Raw genomic sequence first — 23,066 nt, 5'->3', positions numbered from 1 at the left:
CCACCTTTTCCGAGTATATTACTCACGAATGTTCAGTCTCTGGATAATAAAGTTGACGAGCTCAGGGAGAGGATTTCTTTCCAGAGAGACATCAGGTATTGTAACATACTCTATTTCATGGAAACATGGCTCTCTCGTGATATACTGTCTGAGTCCGTCCAGCCAGTTGGGTTCTCAGTTCATCGCACAGACAGGAATAAATATCTCTCCGGGAAGAAGAAGGGCGGGGGTGTATGTTTCATGATAAACGACTCATGGTGTGATTGTGGTGCACGGTGTTTCCTCCGACACATTGGTGCAGCTGGCTTCCGGGTTGGATGCGCGCTGTGTTAAGAAGCAGTGCAGCTTGGTTGGGTTGTGTATCGGAGGATGCATGACTTTCAACTTTTGTCTCTCCCGAGCCTGTACGGGAGTTGTAGCGATGAGACAAGATAGTAGCTACTAACAATTGGATACCACGAAATTGGGGAGAAAAAGGGGTAAAATAAAATTTAAAAAAACAAGACCTGTATGATTTATGAATTATTATTATGAGTATTTCTGTTTTTGAATTTGGCGCGCTGCTATTTCACTGGGTGTTGTTAAAATCAATCCCGTTAACGGGATTGGCGCGCGAAGGGATCACTAAGAGTTAATAATGTTTACATATTTTGCATTACTCATCTCATATGCATTATTGTATTCTATCCTATTCTACTGTATCTTATACTATGCCGCTCTGACATTGCTCACCCAAATATTTATATATTCTATAACTCCATTCCTTTACTTTAGATTTGTGTGTATTGTTGTGAAATTGTTAGCTATTACTGTTAGATATTACTACACTGTTGGAGACACAAGCATTTCGCTACACTCGCAATAACATCTGCTAAACATGTGAATGTGACAAATAAAATTTGATTTGATTTTCAGTACTCCCAGTGAACACTGTTCCTCACACTGTGTAGCTCATGATCATGATGATGTCAGTTGTATCATACCTTCTCCACTTATATAAACAATGTATACTTCCTGAAATGTCTTTATTTAGGAAAATAAAAACATCATCAGCACATGTATCTTTAAGACCAATCTTATATTAAATGACCTTTATATATATATTCCATACAAAGTAGATACCTTCGTATGGTGACAACAGGGTAAAGAAAGAGATGAGTGAGAGATGCAGGGAGAGACACATAACAACAACATGATCAATAGACCTGATGTCCTGTTCCACTGGGAATGACAAGACACAAGCTGCCTTTGGGGAAGACTATACATTGCGCTCACACAGGCCGCCTTAAAGATAGGACCCTTCAGTGTTACAAACACCGGTTCCCTATGAGGGAAGACTTTTATTAACGCACACACAGGCTGCCTATGGGGGGAGACTTTCAGAGGCACAGACAGAAGATGAGTTACCATGGTGACCGGTGCTCCATCTCCAGGAAACCCAGTGATGGACAAGGTGAGGCAGAAAGAGAGGGGTGCTAAAGAGAAATGGGGCGGGGGTCAAAGCTCAGAGGTCATAAACTCCTCTTCAGACTCAACAGGAAGTAAAAACAGGGTGTGTGTTGTGGGGGGTGTTTGGCATATGTGAGTGTATCCTCAGACAATCTTGTTCTCCAGTGCTGCGATCCTCTTCGACACGCCCTCTAGTGAAATCAGAGTCAAGGAAACCACAGCAAGGCAGATGTAACACAGTGGTAACAACACTTTTACCGTACTCTCACACTCTTGTAAAGGATATGTTTTTTCGTTAGTGCCTGTAAGGCTTCTTCTACTTTTTTCTGGAACTTAACGACAGAGTCACATTCACATGGGTCCTCCTCTGTAAAGACAGACAGCATAAAGTCACAATCACATGGGTGCTCTGTAAAGACAGACAGCATAAAGTCACAATCACATGGGTGCTCTGTAAAGACAGACAGCATAAAGTCACAATCACATGGGTCCTCTGTAAAGACAGACAGCATAAAGTCACATTCACATGGGTCCTCCTCTGTAAAGACAGACAGCATAAAGTCACAATCACATGGGTCCTCTGTAAAGACAGACAGCATAAAGTCACAATCACATGGGTCCTCTGTAAAGACAGACAGCATAAAGTCACATTCACATGGGTCCTCCTCTGTAAAGACAGACAGCATAAAGTCACAATCACATGGGTCCTCTGTAAAGACAGACAGCATAAAGTCACATTCACATGGGTCCTCCTCTGTAAAGACAGACAGCATAAAGTCACAATCACATGGGTGCTCTGTAAAGACAGACAGCATAAAGTCACATTCACATGGGTCCTCCTCTGTAAAGACAGACAGCATAAAGTCACAATCACATGGGTCCTCTGTAAAGACAGACAGCATAAAGTCACATTCACATGGGTCCTCCTCTGTAAAGACAGACAGCATAAAGTCACAATCACATGGGTCCTCCTCTGTAAAGACAGACAACATAAAGTCACATTCACATGGGTCCTCTGTAAAGACAGACAGCATAAAGTCAAAATCACATGGGTCCTCTGTAAAGACAGACAGCATAAAGTCATATTCACATGGGTCCTCTGTAAAGACAGACAGCATACAGTCACAATCACATGGGTCCTCTGTAAAGACAGACAGCATAAAGTCATATTCACATGGGTCCTCTGTAAAGACAGACAGCATAAAGTCAAAATCACATGGGTCCTCTGTAAAGACAGACAGCATAAAGTCATATTCACATGGGTCCTCTGTAAAGACAGACAGCATACAGTCACAATCACATGGGTCCTCTGTAAAGACAGACAGCATAAAGTCATATTCACATGGGTCCTCTGTAAAGACAGACAGCATAAAGTCATATTCACATGGGTCCTCTGTAAAGACAGACAGCATAAAGTCAAATTCACATGGGTCCTCCTCTGTAAAGACAGACAGCATAAAGTCACATTCACATGGGTCCTCCACTGTAAAGACAGACATCATAAAGTCATATTCACATGGGTCCTCTATAAAGACAGACAGCATAAAGTCACATTCATATGGGTCCTCCTCTATAAAGACAGACAGCATAAAGTCACATTCATATGGGTCCTCCTCTATAAAGACAGACAGCATAAAGTCACATTCACATGGGTCCTCTGTAAAGACAGACAGCATAGTCACATAGGGTAGTGGAGATTTACCTTATGAGCAGGGAAGACATTCTGTGTGTGTGATTAAATGAGAGAGAGAGAATGATTAAATTTATGTGTAGTGTAGAGTTTTGAGTGTGATGTGTATTTGTTTAATACCCCTTATCCCCCCTCGTCCCCCCAGCCTGCAGTAATGCCGCCACAGACGTGGTGTTCCTGATCGATGGTTCTAAGAGTGTGCATTCAGAGAACCTTGCAGCTGGTCAAGAAGTGGATCAACCAGATCGTGTCTCCGAGACCAAGGCTCACGTTGGACTGGTCCAGTACTCCAGCTCTGTCAAACAGGTGTGTGTGTGAATGTGTGTTGGTGTGTGTGTGTGTGTCAGACCTTGACAGATGTTGATCTGCAGCTTCTTAGCGATGGCTGTCATGGCTTTGAAGTCTGCAGTGTAAAAGTAGTGTTCTCCTGTTGGCTGTGATGCTATCTCCCTCAACTCATCCTCTACAGCATTACCCACACCCACAGCATACATCCTAAAACCTAGAGAGATAGAGGGGGGAGGGGAGAGAGGGAGTGGGGGAAGAGAGTAGGGGAGGGTGAGAGGGAGAGAGCGAGAGGGTGGGAGAGTGTGGGAGGGAGTGGGGGGAGAGAGTGAGAGGGTGAGAGGGAGAGAGAGGGTTGGGTGTTAGAAAGACCATGATTAGAGACAGATACACACACACACACACTTTAATACCTCATGCAGAGTGGATCCACAGTAAAACGTCACAAAATAAACGTGACTGACCCTTGGAGATGACTACACATGCATTCATACATCCTTTCACACACACACTTAAACACTCTTTCTTCTTCCCTCCCTCACCTTGCTCCTTGGCCTTCTTGGCGGCGTCTCCGATGTAGTCTTGGCTGCGTCCATCGGTGAACACAATGCCGACCTTGGCGACCCCGGGCCGTGCCCCACCGGCTGGTGCAAAGCTGCTGTCGGTCAGGTAGCGCAGGGCCTGTCCTGTCATGGTCCCCCTCTCCATGTAGGCCATCTTCTTCACTGCGTCCTTTAGGTCCTTCTTGTTGTTGTAACGTCCCAGTGGGAACTCCTGAGACGGGAGGACGAGGAGGGTGAGGAGGTTGTGAGTTATCACAGTTAGTCAAAGGTTTCTCACAATAATAAATAAATAAAGTGAACCTCAAATTGTAATCCTGTAATCTCATGTTATTAAAACACACACACACCTGTTTGACAGAGCTGGAGTACTGGACCAGTCCAACATGAGCCTTGGTCTCGGAGACATCCAGTTTGTCTACGATCTGGTTGATCCACTTCTTGACCAGCTCAAAGTTCTCTGGACGCACACTCTTAGAACCATCGATCAGGAACACCACGTCTGTGGCGGCATTACTGCAGGCTGGGGGGACGAGGGGGATGCTTACACATCACACTCAAATTCTACAATACTCATACATTCTATAATTCTCTCTCTCTCTCACACACACACACACACACACACACACACACACACACACACACACACACACACACACACACACACACACACACACACACACACACACACACACACACACACACACACACACACACACACATACTACTTACTCTCTCACACACACACACACACACACACACACACACACACACACACACACACACACACACACACACACACACACACACACACACACACACACACACACACACACACACACACACACACACATACATACTTACTTACTCTCTCTCACACACACACACACACACACACACACACACACACACACACACACACACACACACACACACACACACACACACACACACACACACACACACACACACACACACACTTACTCTCTCTCACACACACACACACACACACACACACACACACACACACACACACACACACACACACACACACACACACACACACACACACACACACACACACACACACACACACACAGACTTACTCTCTCTCACACACACACACACACACACACACACACACACACACACACACACACACACACACACACACACACACACACACACACACACACACACACACACACACTTACTCTCTCTCACACACACACACACACACACACACACACACACACACACACACACACACACACACACACACACACACACACACACACATACTTACTCTCTCTCTCACACACACACACACTCACCGCTGCAGCTTTTGCCATCCTCCAGTAGACTGAAGCCCTCCTTGCAGGCACACTTGAATGACCCTGGTGCGCTGATGCATACCTGCTGACAGTCATGATCTCCAGTGGCACACAGGTCCGCCACTGTGTTTAGGCATGCACAGACACATACACAGGAGGTACGCACAGACACACATACACAGGAGGGAACACATACACACAGGTACGCACAGACACACATACACCGGAGGGAACACACATACACACAGGTACGCACACACACACACACACAGCAGGCACACATAGAAGCACGCTCGCAGACACACACACACCACAGGGGTGGGGTGGTGGGGGTTAGGGGACAGAAAAACACTATGTCAGTTTGAAAACTGGAGGAAAATCTACAGTTGATTTTAAGGATCCACTGAGATCTAGTGATTTAAAAGGAATCCGGTAGGATCTACTGGAATCTGATGTTTGCTTTAGAAGACAGTGGATCTTTAAAGAGACAGGGGTGGGAGAATTTGGAGAGATTTACACCTGCTTTAGACCAAATAGCTTTATTGTCCCAATTGAAAATAAATGTGGAAATTGGAATTAGAAAAGGTAATTGGTAGTTTCCAAATTATGTCACTGTCAGGTATAGGCTCGTCCAATATAAAGCCATCCCTGTTTACATGCAGCTCCACCCCTGGGAGGGTCATCCAACATGATTGGCTATATACAAGCGCCATTCAAACAGCTAGCAAATGGGCCCGCCCAAGGCTGGAGCTGATTGGAGGTTTGATTTGATTAACACTAGTGGAACACTAATCAGAAGCTTCAGTCTCACCCCTCAGAGGAGGAGGAGTTACTGAAGAATGACACCTTACCCTAGCCACACCCACCAAATCCTTTGGTGAGGATGAAGTAAAGGACGATGATGGTGAAGACTTCTCTCCAATCCCCCTCCCTCCCTCCCTCCCTCCCTCCCTCCGTCAAACACATCCTCTCTCCTTGTCAAACACATCCTCCCTCCCTCCGTCAAACACATCTTCTCTCCTTGTCAAACACATCCTCCCTCCCTCCGTCAAACACATCCTCTCTCCTTGTCAAACACATCCTCTCTCCTTGTCAAACACATCCTCTCTCCGTCAAACACATCCTCTCTCCTTGTCAAACACATCCTCCCTCCGTCAAACACATCCTCTCTCCTTGTCAAACACATCCTCTCTCCGTCAAACACATCCTCTCTCCTTGTCAAACACATCCTCCCTCCGTCAAACACATCCTCTCTCCTTGTCAAACACATCCTCCCTCCCTCCGCCAAACACATCCTCTCTCCTTGTCAAACACATCCTCTCTCCTTCCCTCCTTTGTCAAACACATCCTCACTCCTTGTCAAACACATCCTCTCTCCTTGTCAAACACATCCTCTCTCCTTCCCTCCTTTGTCAAACACATCCTCTCTCCTTGTCAAACAGATCCTCTCTCCTTGTCAAGCACACCCTCTCTCCTTGTCAAACACATCCTCTCTCCTTGTCAAGCACATCCTCTCTCCTTGTCAAACACATCCAATCTCCTGGTCAAAAACATCCCATCTCCTTGTCAAACACATCCCATCTCCTTGTCAAACACATCCTTTCTCCTTGTCAAACACATCCCATCTCCTTGTCAAACACATCCTCTCTCCTTCCCTCCTTTGTCAAACACATCCTCTCTCTTTGTCAAACACATCCTCTCTCCTTGTCAAACACATCTTCTCTCCTTGTCAAACACATCCTCTCTTCTTGTCAAACACATCCTCTCTCCTTGTCAAACACATCCTCTCTCCTTGTCAAACACATCCTCTCTCCTTGTCAAACACATCCCATCTCCTTGTCAAACACATCCCATCTCCTTGTCAAACACATCCTCTCTCCTTGTCAAACACATCCTCTCTCCTTGTCAAACACATCCTCTCTCCTTGTCAAACACATCCTCTCTCCTTCCCTCTTTTGTCAAACACATCCTCTCTCCTTGTCAAACACATCCTCTCCTCTTGTCAAACATCCTCTCTCCTTGTCAAACACATCCTTTCTCCTTGTCAAACACATCCCATCTCCTTGTCAAACACATCCTTTCTCCTTGTCAAACACATCCCATCTCCTTGTCAAACACATCCTCTCTCCTTCCTTCCTTTGTCAAACACATCCTCTCTCCTTGTCAAACACATCCTCTCTCCTTGTCAAACACATCCTCTCTCCTTGTCAAACACATCCCATCTCCTTGTCAAACACATCCTCTCTCCTTGTCAAACACATCCTCTCTCCTTGTCAAACACATCCTCTCTCCTTGTCAAACACATCCTTTCTCCTTGTCAAGCACATCCTCTCTCCTTGTCAAACACATTCCATCTCCTTGTCAAACACATCCCATCTCCTTGTCAAACACATCCCATCTCTTTGTCAAACACATCCTCTCTCCTTCCCTCCTTTGTCAAACACATCCTTTCTCCTTGTCAAACACATCCTCTCTCCTTGTCAAACACATCCTCTCTCCTTGTCAAACACATCCTCTCTCCTTGTCAAACACATCCTCTCTCCTTGTCAAACACATCCTCTCTCCTTGTCAAACACATCCTCTCTCCTTGTCAAACACATCCCATCTCCTTGTCAAACACATCCCATCTCCTTGTCAAACACATCCTCTCTCCTTGTCAAACACATCCTCTCTCCTTGTCAAACACATCCTCTCTCCTTGTCAAACACATCCTCTCTCCTTGTCAAACACATCCTCTCTCCTTGTCAAACACATCCCATCTCCTTGTCAAACACATCCTCTCTCCTTGTCAAATACATCCTCTCTCCTTCCCTCCTTTGTCAAACACATCCTCTCTCCTTGTCAAACACGTCCTCTCTCCTTGTCAAACATCCTCTCTCCTTGTCAAACACATCCCATCTCCTTGTCAAACACATCCCATCTCCTTGTCAAACACATCCTTTCTCCTTGTCAAACACATCCCATCTCCTTGTCAAACACATCCTCTCTCCTTCCTTCCTTTGTCAAACACATCCTCTCTCCTTGTCAAACACATCCCATCTCCTTGTCAAACACATCCTCTCTCCTTGTCAAACACATCCTATCTCCTTGTCAAACACATCCTCTCTCCTTGTCAAACACATCCTGTCTCCTTGTCAAACACATCCTTTCTCCTTGTCAAGCACATCCTCTCTCCTTGTCAAACACATTCCATCTCCTTGTCAAACACATCCCATCTCCTTGTCAAACACATCCTCTCTCCTTCCCTCCTTTGTCAAACACATCCTTTCTCCTTGTCAAACACATCCTCTCTTCTTGTCAAACACATCCTCTCTCCTTGTCAAACACATCCTCTCTCCTTGTCAAACACATCCTCTCTCCTTGTCAAACACATCCTCTCTCCTTGTCAAACACATCCTCTCTCCTTGTCAAACACATCCTCTCTCCTTGTCAAACACATCCTTTCTCCTTGTCAAGCACATCCTCTCTCCTTGTCAAACACATTCCATCTCCTTGTCAAACACATCCCATCTCCTTGTCAAACACATCCCATCTCTTTGTCAAACACATCCTCTCTCCTTCCCTCCTTTGTCAAACACATCCTCTCTCCTTGTCAAACACATCCTCTCTCCTTGTCAAACACATCCTCTCTCCTTGTCAAACACATCCCATCTCCTTGTCAAACACATCCTCTCTCCTTGTCAAACACATCCTCTCTCCTTCCCTCCTTTGTCAAACACATCCTCTCTCCTTGTCAAACACATCCTCTCTCCTTGTCAAACACATCCTCTCTCCTTGTCAAACACATCCTCTCTCCTTGTCAAACACATCCTCTCTCCTTGTCAAACACATCCCATCTCCTTGTCAAACACATCCTCTCTCCTTGTCAAACACATCCTTTCTCCTTGTCAAACACATCCTCTCTCCTTGTCAATAGGCCACACTAGAACAGACCACTTATCAGTAACATATCAGACCATTTTGCAATGTTAGTCTTTTCTAGTATGGCCATCTTATGATTACCATCTCTTTCATTCCCTCTTTCTCCCCCTTCTCTGTCCTTCCTGTCTTTCCCTCTTTCTCCCTCCCTCTCTCACCACAGAAAGCCTCCTGGAACTTCTTGGTGAGTTTCTCGATGACTGAGTAGCTCTCTACGTAGTCCACGTGGTCGTCCAGCTGCTCGCTGGCAATCTGCTTCAGCGTATTCAGGTCTACACGCCCTACGCCAATGGCGTATAGCTCGATACCCGCATCCCGGGCACGCGCCGCCACATCCTTTACGTTGTCCTGGGGACGACCGTCTGTCACAATGATGGCCACCTGGAGAAGATATGGCAACGATAAGACATTAGTTGGATAGACTAGTTGATTAACAGGAACCAGGTTAGGTCACGCAGACATAAAACAGCAGCCGGTCGCTGAGACACAAAATGGCGATAAGGGTTGTGTAAAGGCCACAGTGTTTGATTGAGCTTGCCTGTTGCAATGGACCAAATACAAAAGTCCCCAAAATGTAAAACCCACCCATCTGGTACTACAGGCAGGCTAAAGAAAATGTAAGTATTTTAAAGATTTCCGATAGGATTTGAACCCAGGTCTGGTGTGCGTCCAACCTACCTTGCTGATGTCTGGGGACTTGACGCGGGCGCCCTCAGCCTCGCTGAAAGCTACGTTGAGGGCGAACTGGATAGCAAGGCCAGTCATGGTGCCAGTGGACAGGGGCTCGATCTTAGTCACAGCCTTTACCAGACCTGCCTTGGTTTTATGGGTCTTCAGAGACAGCTGGAGAGAGACAAGAGTTAGAGGTGTGTGTGTGTGTGTGTGTGTGTGTGTGTGTGTGTGTGTGTGTGTGTGTGTGTGTGTGTGTGTGTGTGTGTGTGTGTGTGTGTGTGTGTGTGTGTGTACATTCTAAATAGATTGTCTTGGAACTTTTGGGGACAACATAGCGGTGATGTAATACTCAGGAGAGTCAGAAGGGGGCAGCATACAGAACGTGTGGACATCGGTGAATGTCAGGACAGTTATGGAGGCCATTAAAATTCTATATCTCACCACTCAAACACACACACCTCATTCTTGACGCGGCTGGCATAGTTGACCACTCCGACCCGTGTGGCGTCAGGTCCAACATCCAGTCCCTCGATGACCTTGGCCAGGAACACCTTGACCTGCTCGAACTCTGACGGACGCACACTCCTACTGCTGTCCACGATGAACACAAGGTCTGTGGGGCGAGTGTTACACAGACCTGCCGCTGGAGGGGGAGGGGGGGGGTTGATTATTATTAGTGACAATGATTACTACTATTCAAATTCCTATTCAGAAAATCTTCAATGGCTGGTCAATTCTGCTGTTCATATTCTCTTTGAATTCAATTGAGAGAGGAGGGATTTGTAGAGGTGGGGGAGAGGACAAGATGGAGAAGTGGGAGGAAAGAGTAGAAAGAGGGAGTGAAAGCGTGGGGAGGGGGAGTGAAAGAGTGGAGAGGGAGAGTGAGAACCAGGTATGAGGATGCAAGGAGTGACGAGAAAGGTAAGAGGGAGGAGCAAATAAAGGGAGGGGCAAAAAGAGAGAGCGAGAGAGTGGGGTATTAGGGAGGGAGGAAGGGATGGATGGTATGAAAAGGAGACAAGATAGAGGGAGCAAAAAGAGAGAATGAGAGGTCAACGAGTCTGGGTGTATTAATCACCCGGAACCAGACTGAACCAGACTGAGAGGAAGCCTTAGATGATTTTGAGTTATAGATATGATGATGATGATGATGATGAGAGAGAGAAGATACATTTTCCAAAAACAGCTCAGTCTACTGTCACCTCAACAAAGTAAAATACACACAATACAGCAAGCTAGAGAGAGAAATAGAGAGAGTCACAGTGAGTCATAGACAATGAGGGAGAGAGAGAGGCAGTAGAGAGAAAGACAAAGACAGTGGAAAGAGAGAGAGGCAGTAGAGAGAGAGAGGTAGTAGAGAACGAGGGAGCGAGAGAGGCAGTAGAGAATGAGGGAGAGAGAGAGGCAGTAGAGAGAGAGAGAGAGCCAGTAGAGAGAGAGAGGCAGTAGAAAGAGAGAGTTGGTAGAGAGAGAGAGGCAGTAGAGAACAAGGGAGAGAGCGAGGCTGTAGAGAGAGAGAGGCAGTAGAGAACGAGGGAGAGAGACAGGCAGTAGAGAGAGAGGAAGTAGAGAGAGAGAGAGCCATTAGACAGAGAGAGGCAGTAGAGAGAGAGGCGGTAGAGAACAAGGGAGAGAGCAAGGCAGTAGAGAGAGAGGCAGTAGAGAACAAGGGAGAGAGAGGCAGTAGAGAATGAGGGAGAGAGAAAGGCAGTAGAGAGAGACGCAGTAGACAACGAGGGAGAGACAGAGACAGTAGAGAGAGAGGCAGTAGAGAGAGAGGCAGTAGAGAACGAGGGAGAGAGAGAGGCAGTAGAGAGAGACGCAGTAGACAACGAGGGAGAGACAGAGACAGTAGAGAGAGAGCAGTAGAGAGAGAGGCAGTAGAGAACGAGGGAGAGAGAGAGGCAGTGGAGAACGAGGGAGAGAGAAAGGCAGTAGAGAGAGGCAGTAGAGAACGAGGGGAGAGAGGCAGTAGAGAATGAGGGAGAGAGAGAGGCAGTAGAGAACGAGGGAGAGAGAGAGGTAGTAGAGAGAGAGAGAGAAATGCAGTAGAGAGAGGGGCAGTAGAGAACGAGGAAGAAGAGAGAGGCAGTAGAGAGAGAGAGCAGTAGAGAACGAGGGGGAGAGGGAGGCAGTAGAGAGAGGCAGTAGAGAATGAGGGAGAGAGAGGCAGTAGAGAGAGAGCCAGTAGAGAGAGAGGGGCAGTAGAAAGAGAGAGTTGGTAGAGAGAGAGAGAGAGGCAGTAGAGAACAAGGGAGAGAGCGAGGCAGTAGAGAGAGAGAGGCAGTAGAGAACGAGGGAGAGAGACAGGCAGTAGAGAGAGGGAAGTAGAGAGAGAGAGCCAGTAGACAGAGAGAGGCAGTAGAGAGAGGCGGTAGAGAACAAGGGAGAGAGCAAGGCAGTAGAGAGAGAGGCAGTAGAGAACAAGGGAGAGAGAGAGGCAGTAGAGAACGAGGGAGAGAAAAGGCAGTAGAGAGAGACGCAGTAGACAACGAGGAGAGACAGAGACAGTAGAGAGAGAGGCAGTAGAGAGGCAGTAGAGAACGAGGGAAAGAGAGAGGCAGTGGAGAACGAGGGAGAGAGAAAGGCAGTAGAGAGAGAGGCAGTAGAGAACGAGGGGGAGAGAGGCAGTAGAGAATGAGGGAGAGAGAGAGGCAGTAGAGAACGAGGGAGAGAGAGGTAGTAGAGAGAGAGAGAAAGGCAGTAGAGAGAGAGGGGCAGTAGAGAACGAGGAAGAGAGAGGCAGTAGAGAGAGAGGCAGTAGAGAACGATGGAGAGAGAAAGGCAGTAGAGAGAGACGCAGTAGACAACGAGGGAGAGACAGAGACAGTAGAGAGAGAGGCAGTAGAGAGAGGCAGTAGAGAACGAGGGAGAGAGAGGCAGTAGAGAGAGACGCAGTAGACAACGAGGGAGAGACAGACAGTAGAGAGAGAGGCAGTAGAGAGAGGGCAGTAGAGAACGAGGGAGAGAGAGAGGCAGTGGAGAACGAGGGAGAGAGAAAGGCAGTAGAGAGAGGCAGTAGAGAACGAGGGGGAGAGAGGCAGTAGAGAATGAGGGAGAGAGAGAGGCAGTAGAGAACGAGGGAGAGAGAGAGGTAGTAGAGAGAGAGAGAAAATGCAGTAGAGAGAGGGGCAGTAGAGAACGAGGAAGAGAGAGAGGCAGTAGAGAGAGAGGCAGTAGAGAACGAGGGGGAGAGGGAGGCAGTAGAGAGAGGCAGTAGAGAATGAGGGAGAGAGAGGCAGTAGAGAGAGAGAGCCAGTAGAGAGAGAGGCAGTAGAAAGAGAGTTGGTAGAGAGAGAGAGAGGCAGTAGAGAACAAGGGAGAGAGTGAGGCAGTAGAGAGAGAGGCAGTAGAGAACGAGGGAGAGAGACAGGCAGTAGAGAGAGGGAAGTAGAGAGAGAGAGAGCCATTAGACAGAGAGAGGCAGTAGAGAGAGAGGCGGTAGAGAACAAGGGAGAGAGCAAGGCAGTAGAGAGAGAGGCAGTAGAGAACAAGGGAGAGAGAGGCAGTAGAGAATGAGGGAGAGAGAAAGGCAGTAGAGAGAGACGCAGTAGACAACGAGGGAGAGACAGAGACAGTAGAGAGAGAGGCAGTAGAGAGAGAGGCAGTAGAGAATGAGGGAGAGAGAGAGGCAGTGGAGAACGAGGGAGAGAGAAAGGCAGTAGAGAGAGAGGCAGTAGAGAACGAGGGGGAGAGAGGCAGTAGAGAATGAGGGAGAGAGAGAGGTAGTAGAGAGAGAGAGAGAAAGGCAGTAGAGAGAGAGGGGCAGTAGAGAACGAGGAAGAGAGAGAGGCAGTAGAGAGAGAGAAGCAGTAGAGAACGAGGGGAGAGGAGGCAGTAGAGAGAGAGGCAGTAGAGAATGAGGGAGAGAGAGGCAGTAGAGAGAGAGAGCCAGTAGAGAGAGAGAGGCAGTATAGAACAAGGGAGAGAGAAAGGCAGTAGAGAGAGAGCAACAGTAGAGAATGAAGGAGAGAGAGAGGCAGTAGAGAGAGAGGCAGGAGAGAGAGGGCAGTAGAGATCGAGGGAGAGAAAAGGCAGTAGAGAGAGAGGCAGTGGAGCACGAGGGAGAGAGAGAGGCAGTAGAGAGAGGTAGTAGAGAGAGGCAGTAGAGAGAGAGCAGTAGAGAACGAGGGAGAGAGAGGCAGTAGAGAGAGAGGGCAGTAGAGAACGAGGGAGAGAGAGGCAGTAGAGAGAAAGTAGTAGAGAACGAGGGAGCGAGAGAGGCAGTAGAGAATGAGGGAGAGAGGGAGGCAGTAGAGAACAAGGGAGAGAAAAGGCAGTAGAGAGAGGCAGTAGAGAATGAAGGAGAGAGAAAGGCAGTAGAGAGAGAGGCAGTGGAGAATGAGGGAGAGAGAGAGGCAGTAGAGATCGAGGGAGAGAGAGAGGCAGTAGAGAGAGAGGCAGTAGAGAACGAGGGAGAGAGAGGCAGTAGAGAGAGAGAGGCAGTAGAGAACGAGGGAGAGAGAGGCAGTAGAGAGAGAAGTAGTAGAGAACGAGGGAGCGAGAGAGGCAGTAGAGAATGAGGGAGAGAGGGAGGCAGTAGAGAACAAGGGAGAGAGAAAGGCAGTAGAGAGAGAGGCAGTAGAGAATGAAGGAGAGAGAGAGGCAGTAGAGAACGAGGGAGAGAGAGAGGCAGTAGAGCGAGAGAGAGGCAGTAGAGAACAAGGGAGAGAGAAAGGCAGTAGAGAGAGAGGCAGTAGAGAATGAAGGAGAGAGATGCAGTAGAGAGAGGCAGGAGAGAGAGGCAGTAGAGAGAGAGAGGCAGTAGAGAACAAGGGAGAGAGAAAGGCAGTAGAGAGAGAGCAATAGTAGAGAATGAAGGAGAGAGAGAGCAGTAGAGAGAGGGCAGGAGAGAGAGGCAGTAGAGATCGAGGGAGAGAGAAAGGCAGTAGAGAGAGAAGTAGTAGAGAACGAGGGAGCGAGAGAGGCAGTAGAGAATGAGGGAGAGAGGGAGGCAGTAGAGAACAAGGGAGAGAGAAAGGCAGTAGAGAGAGAGACAGTAGAGAATGAAGGAGAGAAAAATGCAGTAGAGAGAGGCAGGAGAGAGAGGCAGTAGAGAATGAGGGAGAGAGAGGCAGTGGAGAACGAGGGAGAGAGAAAGGCAGTAGAGAGAGAGGCAGTAGAGAACGAGGGGGAGAGAGGCAGTAGAGAATGAGGGAGAGAGAGAGGTAGTAGAGAACGAGGGAGAGAGAGAGGTAGTAGAGAGAGAGAGAGAAAGGCAGTAGAGAGAGAGGGCAGTAGAGAACGAGGAAGAGAGAGAGCAGTAGAGAGAGAGCAGTAGAGAATGAGGGGAGAGGGAGGCAGTAGAGAGAGAGAGGCAGTAGAGAATGAGGGAGAGAGAGGCAGTAGAGAGAGAGAGAGCCAGTAGAGAGAGAGAGGCAGTAGAGAACAAGGGAGAGAGAAAGGCAGTAGAGAGAGAGCAACAGTAGAGAATGAAGGAGAGAGAGAGGCAGTAGAGAGAGAGGCAGGAGAGAGAGAGGCAGTAGAGATTGAGGGAGAGAGAAAGGCAGTAGAGAGAGAGGCAGTAGAGCACGAGGGAGAGAGAGAGGCAGTAGAGAGAGAGGCAGTAGAGAGAGAGGCAGTAGAGAGAGAGAGGCAGTAGAGAACGAGGGAGAGAGAGGCAGTAGAGAGAGAGAGGCAGTAGAGAACGAGGGAGAGAGGAGGCAGTAGAGAGAGAAGTAGTAGAGAACGAGGGAGCGAGAGAGGCAGTAGAGAATGAGGGAGAGAGGGAGGCAGTAGAGAACAAGGGAGAGAGAAAGGCAGTAGAGAGAGAGGCAGTAGAGAATGAAGGAGAGAGAGAGGCAGTAGAGAGAGAGGCAGTAGAGAACGAGGGAGAGAGAGGCAGTAGAGAGAGAGGCAGTAGAGAACGAGGGAGAGAGAGGCAGTAGAGAGAGAAGTAGTAGAGAACGAGGGAGCGAGAGAGGCAGTAGAGAATGAGGGAGAGAGAGAGGCAGTAGAGAACAAGGGAGAAAGGCAGTAGAGAGAGGCAGTAGAGAATGAAGGAGAGAGAAAGGCAGTAGAGAGAGGCAGTGGAGCACGAGGGAGAGAGAGAGGCAGTAGAGAGAGAGGTAGTAGAGAGAGAGGCAGTAGAGAGAGAGCAGTAGAGAACGAGGGAGAGAGAGGCAGTAGAGAGAGAGAGGCAGTAGAGAACGAGGGAGAGAGAAAGGCAGTAGAGAGAGAGACAGTAGAGAATGAAGGAGAGAGATGCAGTAGAGAGAGAGGCAGGAGAGAGAGGGCAGTAGAGAGAGAGAGGCAGTAGAGAACAAGGGAGAGAAAGGCAGTAGAGAGAGAGCAATAGTAGAGAATGAAGGAGAGAGAGAGGCAGTAGAGAGAGAGGCAGGAGAGAGAGAGGCAGTAGAGATCGAGGGAGAGAGAAAGGCAGTAGAGAGAAAGTAGTAGAGAACGAGGGAGCGAGAGAGGCAGTAGAGAATGAGGGAGAGAGGGAGGCAGTAGAGAACAAGGGAGAGAGAAAGGCAGTAGAGAGAGAGACAGTAGAGAATGAAGGAGAGAAAAATGCAGTAGAGAGAGAGGCAGGAGAGAGAGAGGGCAGTAGAGAATGAGGGAGAGAGAGAGGCAGTGGAGAACGAGGGAGAGAAAAGGCAGTAGAGAGAGAGGCAGTAGAGAACGAGGGAGAGAGGCAGTAGAGAATGAGGGAGAGAGAGAAGCAGTAGAGAACGAGGGAGAGAGAGAGGTAGTAGAGAGAGAGAGAGAAAGGCAGTAGAGAGAGAGGGGCAGTAGAGAATGAGGAAGAGAGAGAGGCAGTAGAGAGAGAGAGGCAGTAGAGAACGAGGGGGAGAGGGAGGCAGTAGAGAGAGAGAGGCAGTAGAGAATGAGGGAGAGAGAGGCAGTAGAGAGAGAGAGAGCCAGTAGAGAGAGAGAGGCAGTAGAGAACAAGGGAGAGAGAAAGGCAGTAGAGAGAGAGCAACAGTAGAGAATGAAGGAGAGAGAGGCAGTAGAGAGAGAGGCAGGAGAGAGAGAGGCAGTAGAGATTGAGGGAGAGAGAAAGGCAGTAGAGAGAGAGGCAGTGGAGCACGGGGAGAGAGAGGCAGTAGAGAGAGAGGTAGTAGAGAGAGAGGCAGTAGAGAGAGAGGCAGTAGAGAACGAGGGAGAGAGAGAGGCAGTAGAGAGAGAGGCAGTAGAGAACGAGGGAGAGAGAGAGGCAGTAGAGAGAGAAGTAGTAGAGAACGAGGGAGCGAGAGAGGCAGTAGAGAATGAGGGAGAGAGGGAGGCAGTAGAGAACAAGGGAGAGAGAAAGGCAGTAGAGAGAGAGGCAGTAGAGAATGAAGGAGAGAGAGAGGCAGTAGAGAACGAGGGAGAGAGAGAGGCAGTAGAGCGAGAGAGAGGCAGTAGAGAACAAGGGAGAGAGAAAGGCAGTAGAGAGAGAGACAGTAGAGAATGAAGGAGAGAGAGATGCAGTAGAGAGAGAGGCAGGAGAGAGAGAGGCAGTAGAGAACAAGGGAGAGAGAAAGGCAGTAGAGAGAGAGCAATAGTAGAGAATGAAGGAGAGAGAGAGGCAGTAGAGAGAGAGGCAGGAGAGAGAGAGGCAGTAGAGATCGAGGGAGAGAGAAAGGCAGTAGAGAGAGGCAGTAGAGAGAGAGAGGCAGTAGAGAACGAGGGAGAGAGGGAGGCAGTAGAGAACAAGGGAGAGAGAAAGGCAGTAGAGAGAGAGACAGTAGAGAATGAAGGAGAGAAAAATGCAGTAGAGAGAGAGGCAGGAGAGAGAGGCAGTAGAGAATGAGGGAGAGAGTGAGGCAGTAGAGATCGAGGGAGAGAGAAAGGCAGTAGAGCACGAGGGAGAGAGAGAGGCAGTAGAGAGAGAGAGCAGTAGAGAGAGAGGCAGTAGAGAACGAGGGAGAGAGAGGCAGTAGAGAGAGGCAGTAGAGAGAGAAGTAGTAGAGAATGAGGGAGTGAGAGAGGCAGTAGAGAATGAGGGAGAGAGGGAGGCAGTAGAGAACGAGGGAGAGAGAGGTAGTAGAGAGAGAGAGAAAGGCAGTAGAGAGAGGGGCAGTAGAGAACGAGGAAGAGAGAGGCAGTAGAGAGAGAGGCAGTAGAGAACGATGGAGAGAGAAAGGCAGTAGAGAGAGACGCAGTAGACAACGAGGGAGAGACAGAGACAGTAGAGAGAGAGGCAGTAGAGAGAGAGGCAGTAGAGAACGAGGGAGAGAGAGAGCAGTAGAGAGAGACGCAGTAGACAACGAGGGGAGAGACAGACAGTAGAGAGAGAGGCAGTAGAGAGAGAGCAGTAGAGAACGAGGGAGAGAGAGAGGCAGTGGAGAACGAGGGAGAGAGAAAGGCAGTAGAGAGAGGCAGTAGAGAACGAGGGGGAGAGAGGCAGTAGAGAATGAGGGAGAGAGAGAGGCAGTAGAGAACGAGGGAGAGAGAGGGTAGTAGAGAGAGAGAGAGAAATGCAGTAGAGAGAGAGGGGCAGTAGAGAACGAGGAAGAGAGAGAGGCAGTAGAGAGAGAGGCAGTAGAGAACGAGGGGAGAGGGAGGCAGTAGAGAGAGGCAGTAGAGAATGAGGGAGAGAGAGGCAGTAGAGAGAGAGAGCCAGTAGAGAGAGAGGCAGTAGAAAGAGAGTTGGTAGAGAGAGAGAGAGGCAGTAGAGAACAAGGGAGAGAGTGAGGCAGTAGAGAGAGAGGCAGTAGAGAACGAGGGAGAGAGACAGGCAGTAGAGAGAGAGGAAGTAGAGAGAGAGAGCCAGTAGACAGAGAGAGGCAGTAGAGAGAGAGGCGGTAGAGAACAAGGGAGAGAGCAAGGCAGTAGAGAGAGGCAGTAGAGAACAAGGGAGAGAGAGGCAGTAGAGAACGAGGGAGAGAGAAAGGCAGTAGAGAGAGACGCAGTAGACAACGAGGGAGAGACAGAGACAGTAGAGAGAGAGGCAGTAGAGAGAGGGCAGTAGAGAACGAGGGAAAGAGAGAGGCAGTGGAGAACGAGGGAGAGAGAAAGGCAGTAGAGAGAGAGGCAGTAGAGAACGAGGGGAGAGAGGCAGTAGAGAATGAGGGAGAGAGAGAGGCAGTAGAGAACGAGGGAGAGAGAGAGGTAGTAGAGAGAGAGAGAAAGGCAGTAGAGAGAGGGGGCAGTAGAGAACGAGGAAGAGAGAGGCAGTAGAGAGAGAGAGGCAGTAGAGAATGAGGGGGAGAGGGAGGCAGTAGAGAGAGAGGCAGTAGAGAATGAGGGAGAGAGAGGCAGTAGAGAGAGAGAGAGCCAGTAGAGAGAGAGAGGCAGTATAGAACAAGGGAGAGAGAGAGGCAGTAGAGAACGAGGGAGAGAGAGAGGTAGTAGAGAGAGAGAGAGAAAGGCAGTAGAGAGAGGGGGCAGTAGAGAACGAGGAAGAGAGAAAGGCAGTAGAGAGAGAGACAGTAGAGAATGAAGGAGAGAGAGATGCAGTAGAGAGAGAGGCAGGAGAGAGAGGCAGTAGAGAGAGAGAGGCAGTAGAGAACAAGGGAGAGAGAAAGGCAGTAGAGAGAGAGCAATAGTAGAGAATGAAGGAGAGAGAGAGGCAGTAGAGAGAGAGGCAGGAGAGAGAGGCAGTAGAGATCGAGGGAGAGAGAAAGGCAGTAGAGAGAGAAGTAGTAGAGAACGAGGGAGCGAGAGAGGCAGTAGAGCATGAGGGAGAGAGAGAGGCAGTAGAGAACAAGGGAGAGAGAAAGGCAGTAGAGAGAGAGGCAGTAGAGAATGAAGGAGAGAGAGAGGCAGTAGAGAACAAGGGAGAGAGAAAGGCAGTAGAGAGAGAGACAGTAGAGAATGAAGGAGAGAGAGATGCAGTAGAGAGAGGCTGGAGAGAGAGCAGTAGAGAATGAGGGAGAGAGAGAGGCAGTAGAGATCGAGGGAGAGAGAAAGGCAGTAGAGCACGAGGGAGAGAGAGAGGCAGTAGAGAGAGAGAGGCAGTAGAGAGAGAGGCAGTAGAGAACGAGGGAGAGAGAGGCAGTAGAGAGAGGCAGTAGAGAGAGAAGTAGTAGAGAATGAGGGAGTGAGAGAGGCAGTAGAGAATGAGGGAGAGAGGGAGGCAGTAGAGAACAAGGGGGAGAGAAAGGCAGTAGAGAATGAAGGAGAGAGAGAGGCAGTAGAGAACGAGGGAGAGAGGCAGTAGAGCGAGAGAGAGGCAGTAGAGAACAAGGGAGAGAGAAAGGCAGTAGAGAGAGAGGCAGTAGAGAATGAAGGAGAGAGAGAGGCAGTAGAGAATGAGGGAGAGAGAGAGGCAGTAGAGAGAGAGGCAGGAGAGAGAGAGGCAGTAGAGAATGAGGGAGAGAGAGAGGCAGTAGAGAACGAGGGAGAGAGAGACAGTAGAGAGAGAGGCAGTAGAGATCGAGGGAGAGAGAAAGGCAGTAGAGAGAGAGGCAGTAGAGCACGAGGGAGAGAGAGAGGCAGTAGAGAGAGAGGCAGTAGAGAGAGAGGCAGTAGAGAGAGAGGGAGAGAGAGGCAGTACAGAGAGAGGCAGTAGAGAGAGAGAGGCAGTAGAGAACGAGGGAGAGAGAGGCAGTAGAGAGAGAGAGGTAGTAGAGAACGAGGGAGCGAGAGAGGCAGTAGAGAATGAGGGAGAGAGAGAGGCAGTAGAAAGAGAGGCAGTAGAGAGAGAGAGGTGGTAGAGAGAGAGAGGCAGTAGAGAACAAGGTAGAGAGAGAGAGGCAATAGAGAACGAGGGAGAGAGAGAGGCAGGAGAGAGAAAGGCAGTAGAGAGAGAGGCAGTAGAGAGAGAGGCAGTAGAGAACAAGGGAGAGAGAGAGAGGCAGTGGAGAACGAGGGAGAGAGAAAGGCAGTAGAGAGAGAGGCAGTAGAGAATGAGGGAGAGAGAGAGGCAGAAGTGAATTAGGGAGAGAGAGAGGCAGTAGAGAGAGAGGCAGTAGAGAGAGCGAGAGAGAGGAGTGTAGCTGTACGTAGATTGTAGCTGTACGATGTAGTGTAGCTGTACGTTAGCTGTATGTAGTAGAGTGTAGCTGTACATAGTAGAGTATTGCTGTATGTAGTAGAGTGTAGCTGTACGTAGTAGAGTGTAGCTGTACGTTAGCTGTATGTAGTAGAGTGTAGCTGTACGTAGTAGAGTGTAGCTGACTGTAGTAGAGTGTAGCTGTACGTAGTAGAGTGTCGCTGTACGTAGTAGAGTGTAGCTGTACGTAGTAGAGTGTAGCTGTACTTAGTAGAGTGTAGCTGTACGTAGTAGAGTGTAGCTGTACGTAGTAGAGTGTAGCTGTACTTAGTAGAGTGTAGCTGTACGTAGTAGAGCGTAGCTGTGCGTAGTAGAGTGTAGCTGTGTGTAGTAGAGTGTAGCTGTATGTAGTAGAGTGTAGCTGTATGTAGTAGAGTGTAGCTGTATGTAGTAGTGTAGCTGTATGTAGTAGAGTGTAGCTGTACGTAGTAGAGTGTCGCTGTACGTAGTAGAGTTTAGCTGTACGTAGTAGAGTGTAGCTGTACGTTAGCTGTATGTAGTAGAGTGTAGCTGTATATAGTAGAGTGTCGCTGTATGTAGTAGAGTGTCGCTGTGCGTAGTAGAGTGTAGCTGTATGTGGTAGAGTGTAGCTGTACGTAGTAGAGTGTAGCTGTATGTAGTAGAGTGTAGCTGTACGTAGTAGAGTGTAGCTGACTGTAGTAGAGTGTAGCTATACGTAGTAGAGTGTCGCTGTACGTAGTAGAGTGTAGCTGTATGTAGTAGAGTGTAGTTGTATGTAGTAGAGTGTAGCTGTATGTAGTAGAGTGTCGCTGTATGTAGTAGAGTGTAGCTGTACGTAGTAGAGTATAGCTGTATGTAGTAGAGTGTAGCTGTATGTAGTAGAGTGTAGCTGTATGTAGTAGAGTGTAGCTGTATGTAGTAGAGTGTAGCTGTATGTAGTAGAGTGTAGCTGTACGTAGTAGAGTGTAGCTGTACGTAGTAGAGAATAGCTGTATGTAGTAGAGTGTCGCTGTACTTAGTAGAGTGTCGCTGTATGTAGTAGAGTGTAGCTGTACGTAGTAGAGTGTAGCTGTATGTAGTAGAGTGTAGCTGTACGTAGTAGAGTGTAGCTGTATGTAGTAGAGTGTCGCTGTACGTAGTAGAGTGTCGCTGTATGTAGTAGAGTGTAGCTGTACGTAGTAGAGTGTAGCTGTATGTAGTAGAGTGTAGCTGTATGTAGTAGAGTGTAGCTGTATGTAGTAGAGTGTAGCTGTATGTAGTAGAGTGTAGCTGTACGTAGTAGAGTGTCGCTGTACGTAGTAGAGTGTAGCTGTGCGTAGTAGAGTGTAGCTGTATGTAGTAGAGTGTAGCTGTATGTAGTAGAGTGTAGCTGTATGTAGTAGAGTGTAGCTGTATGTAGTAGAGTGTAGCTGTATGTAGTAGAGTGTAGCTGTATGTAGTAGAGTGTAGCTGTATGTAGTAGAGTGTAGCTGTATGTAGTAGAGTGTCGCTGTATGTAGTAGAGTGTAGCTGTACGTAGTAGAGAATAGCTGTATGTAGTAGAGTGTCGCTGTACGTAGTAGAGTGTAGCTGTATGTAGTAGTGTCGCTGTACGTAGTAGAGTGTAGCTGTATGTAGTAGAGTGTAGCTGTATGTAGTAGAGTGTAGCTGTATGTAGTAGAGTGTAGCTGTATGTAGTAGAGTGTAGCTGTACGTAGTAGAGTGTAGCTGTATGTGATTGTTCATACCCTATGTTTATGCAACATCACTGATCTCCCTTCTCCCCCTTCACCTCCATCGCTCCCTCACTGCAGCAGTTTATACAGTACCTCCTCTAACATCCAACACACACACATACACAACCACACACACTTGAACACCTAACTTAACAATTCATTACGATACTTATACCAACACCAAACTTTCAAGCACACTGACACTTCCCACAAGTAACAAACTCTTAATAAACTATTCTAACACAAAAACAAATACTTTGAAACTATAACATCCATTCAATGTTCCCTGACTGGCTCAATTGGAGTCAGTATCCAACCACATACAGCTAGAACTCTGTCCACCTCTATACCCTAAAGAGCTTTGAACCAGCACCAGCTTGGAACATCAACAATCATTGAGGCAGATTTCTCTGTGTGATTCTATTTTTTATGTAAACTTTATTTAACTAGGCAAGTCAGTTAAGAACAAATTCTTATTTACAATGACGGCCTACTCCAGCCAAACCCGAACGAATGGGACTATGGGACTTCCAATTACATCCGGATGTGATGCAGCCT

The 23,066-nt window shown here is 48.3% G+C and overlaps 1 protein-coding gene across 1 annotated transcript in view; it reads right to left on the bottom strand.

Moving 5' to 3' along the window:
* Positions 1-1,703: 1,703 nt before the first annotated feature.
* matn1 (matrilin 1) overlaps positions 1,704-23,066 on the bottom strand; it is a 22,156-nt gene continuing 793 nt past the window's right edge. The window contains exons 2-9 of the mRNA XM_064985456.1: positions 10,367-10,551; positions 9,915-10,079; positions 9,395-9,617; positions 5,319-5,441; positions 4,335-4,507; positions 3,967-4,198; positions 3,489-3,641; positions 1,704-1,816 (exon numbers count right to left, since the gene is read on the bottom strand). Of these exons, the coding sequence (XP_064841528.1) occupies positions 1,704-1,816; positions 3,489-3,641; positions 3,967-4,198; positions 4,335-4,507; positions 5,319-5,441; positions 9,395-9,617; positions 9,915-10,079; positions 10,367-10,551 (1,367 nt within the window). The remainder of the gene's footprint in view (positions 1,817-3,488; positions 3,642-3,966; positions 4,199-4,334; positions 4,508-5,318; positions 5,442-9,394; positions 9,618-9,914; positions 10,080-10,366; positions 10,552-23,066) is intronic.

This window comes from Oncorhynchus masou, chromosome 13, assembly GCF_036934945.1.
Source record: "Oncorhynchus masou masou isolate Uvic2021 chromosome 13, UVic_Omas_1.1, whole genome shotgun sequence".
In the NCBI taxonomy this organism is placed as follows: domain Eukaryota; kingdom Metazoa; phylum Chordata; class Actinopteri; order Salmoniformes; family Salmonidae; genus Oncorhynchus; species Oncorhynchus masou.
Note: the sequence above shows the minus strand (reverse complement) of the source record. Positions and strands in the feature narration are given on the sequence as shown.